Source organism: Eucalyptus grandis, chromosome 7 (assembly GCF_016545825.1).
Source record: "Eucalyptus grandis isolate ANBG69807.140 chromosome 7, ASM1654582v1, whole genome shotgun sequence".
Lineage (NCBI taxonomy): Eukaryota > Viridiplantae > Streptophyta > Magnoliopsida > Myrtales > Myrtaceae > Eucalyptus > Eucalyptus grandis.
In genome coordinates this window covers 44,237,311-44,242,237 of record NC_052618.1, presented here as the reverse complement: position 1 = coordinate 44,242,237, position 4,927 = coordinate 44,237,311, and the positions used below count along the sequence as shown (strand labels likewise).

The 4,927-nt window shown below is 41.5% G+C and overlaps 1 protein-coding gene across 1 annotated transcript; it reads right to left on the bottom strand.

Annotated features, from left to right (window-relative positions):
* Nucleotides 1-714: 714 nt before the first annotated feature.
* LOC104453633 (type IV inositol polyphosphate 5-phosphatase 9) lies at nucleotides 715-3,523 on the bottom strand. The gene is made up of 7 exons (XM_010068243.3): nucleotides 3,185-3,523; nucleotides 2,985-3,092; nucleotides 2,439-2,697; nucleotides 1,804-1,988; nucleotides 1,383-1,491; nucleotides 1,122-1,276; nucleotides 715-999 (listed from the first exon to the last, which is right to left on the bottom strand). Exons 1-7 carry the CDS (start codon nucleotides 3,376-3,378, stop codon nucleotides 849-851), a joined length of 1,161 nt encoding a protein of 386 aa, XP_010066545.2. The 5' UTR covers nucleotides 3,379-3,523; the 3' UTR covers nucleotides 715-848.
* Nucleotides 3,524-4,927: the final 1,404 nt, after the last annotated feature.

The following is a 4,927-nucleotide window of genomic DNA, read 5'->3' as shown; positions in this document are numbered from 1 at the left end:
TTGATCTCGAGAATAGAAAAATAGAAAAGCAGAAAAACGTCATGTTATAATGTATGATGTTAATTTATTCAATATGATCTCTAAATTTTAACCTAATGTGTAACATTATTCTTGAACTTTTAATTTGTTTAATATGATCCCTAAACTTTACAAATGCGAATTTTTATGGGCCCAATCTTTGATATCTTGGATCCTATGATTTTGAGCCCAAATACAAACCTTAAATGTCAATTTAAGAATGTGCAAGAGCCTCTTTATCTTTTGTACTTTCAGCCCAAACACCTGTTGCTGGTAACTAGGGTACGGGCCGACAGGTTTAAAAGTTGGGTCTTGAACGGATCCGACCCATTTTTATACATTTGCAGTCATTTCGGTTGGTACCCAAGACTGTACCCATGTTTGCAATTGAGCAATGCCGAGTTTATCAAAATTTATTAAAACCGATCTTTCAAATTGTTATTCTAATCATGTGGTAAAATTTGCAAGTAGACAATAAAACAAGTCGGTGATACTTGATAATCCATAGAAGCCAGTTGCATTAATTAATATGGAAATTTTCATGTAAATTATTCTTATCATTTTTTTAAATTAGCTTCTTCTTTTTTTTTGTGAGTTTAGAAGGTATTTTTCCGATTAATTGGCAACCACATCTTACAATATTGTTAGTTGGAGCCAAATGCATTTAAAAAAAAACAATTTTTATTGAAATGGTACCGTCGACTTGGACTTGATTTGGGCAATTCACTGTACAAAGCGTCAGCGCACGAAATTAATCAACACTGAAAAGTTTGAAAGCTCGACGTGCCACAGACTGCGAAATCTCATCTGCCGACACGTTTCTTGATCCGCTAGAAGCTTTGAAGGCCTCCGAGCTTCGGCAAGACACCGACCTGCGCGGTGAAGATCGCCTTCACTGGCCGATGGTCGGACAACTTCGACTCGCCTCTCGTGTACAGGTGCTGCTTCAGCCCTTCCCCGCACCATATTATCCTATCGCACCTATACAGTATATACATCATCAACGACGACGTGACCGCGTTATAAATGACTCGAAGAAAAACGGTGTTGAAGTGAGGACATTTCCAAATTAAAAAATCAGTCGATATGAATTGATAATATACCATGCAGGAGCTCGTCCTCTTCCTCCTTTGATATTCTCATGGCCACTTCCGTAGTAGACGTCCGAAGTAGGGCAATATTTATAGGTAGGAACGAAATCGATTCTCCCCTCCTGCCAACCTTGGAGTACTCGACCATTCCTGAGCTCCGCCTTTAACTTCAATTCCCATATGTAAAATTACGAATCAGATTTCGGGTTATTACTGTAGAAAAAAGATCTCGATGAAGAAGTGAAAACTGGTTGGTGTTTCCTTTTTCACTACCTGATCGTGTTCTAGCAGCTTATTCCATTTATTTCGCTCGATAAGCGACCGTGTCGTTGCTTCCGGAAGGGAAATCCGGTAATTCAAGTCTCCTAGCAGGATTACCCAACTGCAATGAACACGACTTGATCAGAGGACGCCCGTGAAAACTTTAATGTCATGGGTCGAAAATAAGGTTTAGCGTCAACGTGGTTATTTGATCTTTTGCTCCTTAAGATTTTGCAACCCACCGGCTTGCTTAAACAACCACAGGTTGCACAAATAATACTAGATTATAAGTTTTACTGTTTGTTTACGGATCATATGCATGGCTCCTAGAGAAAAATGCAAAAATAAATTTGTGCTTTGATGCAAAACTTTGGAGTATTTTATGTTAATGATGTTCATTAGGATTAGTTCGAATGAGTAACAAGGTACTCACTCGTGATCAAGGATCTTTCTAGGCGAATTCATTGAAGGGCCCTCCGGGAAGCATGTCCTTGACAATATGTCAGCCACGTTGGAGTTTCTTAACTTACGATCTCCTTGTCGATTGCCGGAAGCAAGATGAGTGCACACAAAGCAGAAGCTCGTTTCGTGCAATTTGAATCGAACTGACACCGAACCCTGCAAAACCATGTTTTTAGAAAGAGAGAGAGCATGGAGAGATGAAGTAGAAAAAGATTAACATTTATTTCATGATATTGCTAGATTCAATCGGCTTTCTCATTATCAAATGACTTCTTTGGCATCGTTCGTAACTTTTAACTCATTAATCAGGTTCATAGATGAAGGAAAATATGGCCCTTGAAAATTATCTCCTGAAGTAATTGAGCATACGGGGTGGATAATACTTACGTACATTTTCTTTTTCTTTTTCTTTTTCTATAAGATTGAGCAACATGTTAATATTTATTTATGGCCTTACTTTTCCTTGAAAGGCAGAATTGGGGACTGCTGACCAACCTTATATATTTTTATAAAAACGTATAACAAGATAATATAAAAAAATATTTCTTTAAGAAAAGAAAACTTCCATAAAGAATATCATGTGGAGGCAAATTGAGGAGAGACCACCTTATTGCCGAGGCAGCCCATAATGCCACAGCCTACGCATGCAGCACTTGGATGGCTTACGTGCGGGAGCAACTCGCTGCGAACCCAAACCGTGACCAATATTCCGACCATCTGCTTGCTCGCCATGCAAAGGAACTTGTCTTGCTCGTGTCCCGTTCGGTTCAAGGATTTCCCGATCGCGGCGTTCCATTTCGTTTGGATTGTCCAGTTTTCCGACCCCAGAATGGCGGAAGCTTTCAGAGGAACTGCTTCTTGAAACCTGGATAGATCGAAAGAAGACATCACATCCATCTATGTTCAAAATGTTTTGAACTCCCAGTGTGATCTATATTAATGAAGAACGGCCGAATATGGCCGGAACAAGATTATTCGCAAGGTTGACTCATTCGACCGGTGATAAGGAGTCAAAACTTAATGCAAACTTACACAGTTATTGAACACTGATGGTTCGTGTCGTTTCTTTAGTGCGGTCTTGCAGAGTTTGGACCATTGTTGTAAATGCAATCGATTTGGTATATGAGCTCACACCGGAGACTGGAAACTTACCCTAGAACGTAAATATCGCATGGATTGTTGCGTACGTCGAGCCAATCTTCTATCGACAAGTCATCCCCTGGTGCAACACCACCAACATTCCAAGTGCTAACGAAAATCCTGGAAGAGATCAAGATTGATACAGAGATGAGAAAAGATTAACGCTCGATACTTGTATTTATGGTATAGAATAGAAGTGAAGCGACTCTTACTTGTACTTATGCGTTTCCTCGTGATGATCTAAGAGGCTTTTCCTATAATAACAAGACGATGACTGCTTTAAACTTGGAACTCGGGGCACCAATTCTGTCTCCGTGTCGATGCACGGCAAGTCGGCGACGAAGTTGTTGTTGCTGGTGCTGAACCTCTTTCCATGGATCTTGCTGACTACCGATTTGGGCCACATGGTAGGTAAAAGAGATAAAACCCAGTGAAAGGTGGTTCTTGGGGTGGAGAAGATTTTATGGAGAGGAGGTATCAGCAAGTTGGCAAAAGAGGATTTGAAGGGTGACGTGGATGATGATGCACCTAGCTAATTTGCTTGTGGCCATTCCCATCATTGAGAGAGAGAGAGAGAGAGAGTCTCAGTGAATGCTGGAATAGTGGACTAATTGCTAGTGCTGGATCTGCTCTTGTTAGTTGGTGGAGTTTGGTTTTTGAGGGATATATTTTTATGTTTGTGAGATGAAACTGGGGTGGGGGGAATTGTTTAAGGTTTAAAAGAGCAAGTGGATGGGTTTGGGACAAGAGATGCACATACATATTCTCAAGGACAAGCTGCTAGAGCCACAAGATCTCCACTCCTTTTCTTTTGGCTTTGCAGGCATGGCCATATCAATACAAGTTGCTAGAGTTGACAATGGCATAGGACAAATTTGATTTTCTCATTTTGAAGATTTAAGGACCCTTGACATGAATCTAGCTTAAATAGAATCAATAAAAACTTCTATTTCTCCCCTTTAATTTGAAGGCCACGACTCGTCATCTAATGTTAGTACTGATCTAGTTAGTTCCATCAGTTCCCTTGACAGGACATGGTAGCGAGGACACATTGCTCCTTGTTTCAAACAATATTTCTGTCTCTCACAACTTGTCGATCTAGTATAACAGGCACTAATGTCTGAACATACTAGCGGTAAATGCAAAAGTGAAGGATGAAGATCCGCCATCACTTTATGTTCCAATCTGCCTATCTTGCTCTTTAGATTGCGACTCGTGTCATCTTCATTTATTCTCTCAACACATCCGAACAATTTCCCCCATCATCAACCCCCTTCCATCTCTCTCTCTCTTTCCCTTCCTCCTGCCAATTCGTATATCGTCGTGGCGTCTCCAGACCGGCGCCACCACATGTTATTGACAATTTCCCTTTATTCTCTCAACCACCATGGTGAGCTCCTTCAAGAGCGACAAGCTCAGTGGATTCACTAGCTTTCTCCGGTGCAAGAGCTCAGGGATCAACATAGTGATGGCTCAATCAGAGGTCGTTCTCAACATATGGTGGCCAGAGGTGCGGAGCTGATGGCGGCGGGGCCGGGTGTGGTTGTGCATAAGGGAGAGAGATGGGGAGAGGCTGAAAGGCAGATGGAGAGGTTGCCATTAGTGGGGTAATTATTGTATGGACAAGCACATGATAAATTGTCCGCGCGTCAAAATCTAGTTTGCGGGAGATTATTGCACGTGGTTCAAAGGGTGGGAACGAGGAACCGGATGATGCGGAACTTAAGCTCGCTCAAGCCCGCTTCATTACCATCCTAACTTATTCTACCTCATTGCAAATTCTCTACACCGCATCTTAGGTTTCCCCCTCGTGTCGAGGAATCAAGACGACGTTCACTGATATTGACGGGAAGAAGAAATTCCAAGGGGGCACTGTCAATTCATGACACCTAAAAGAAGAAGTTGATTGCATCAATGGACTGTGCATCATACCTGGTAATTCATCAAATGGTGTT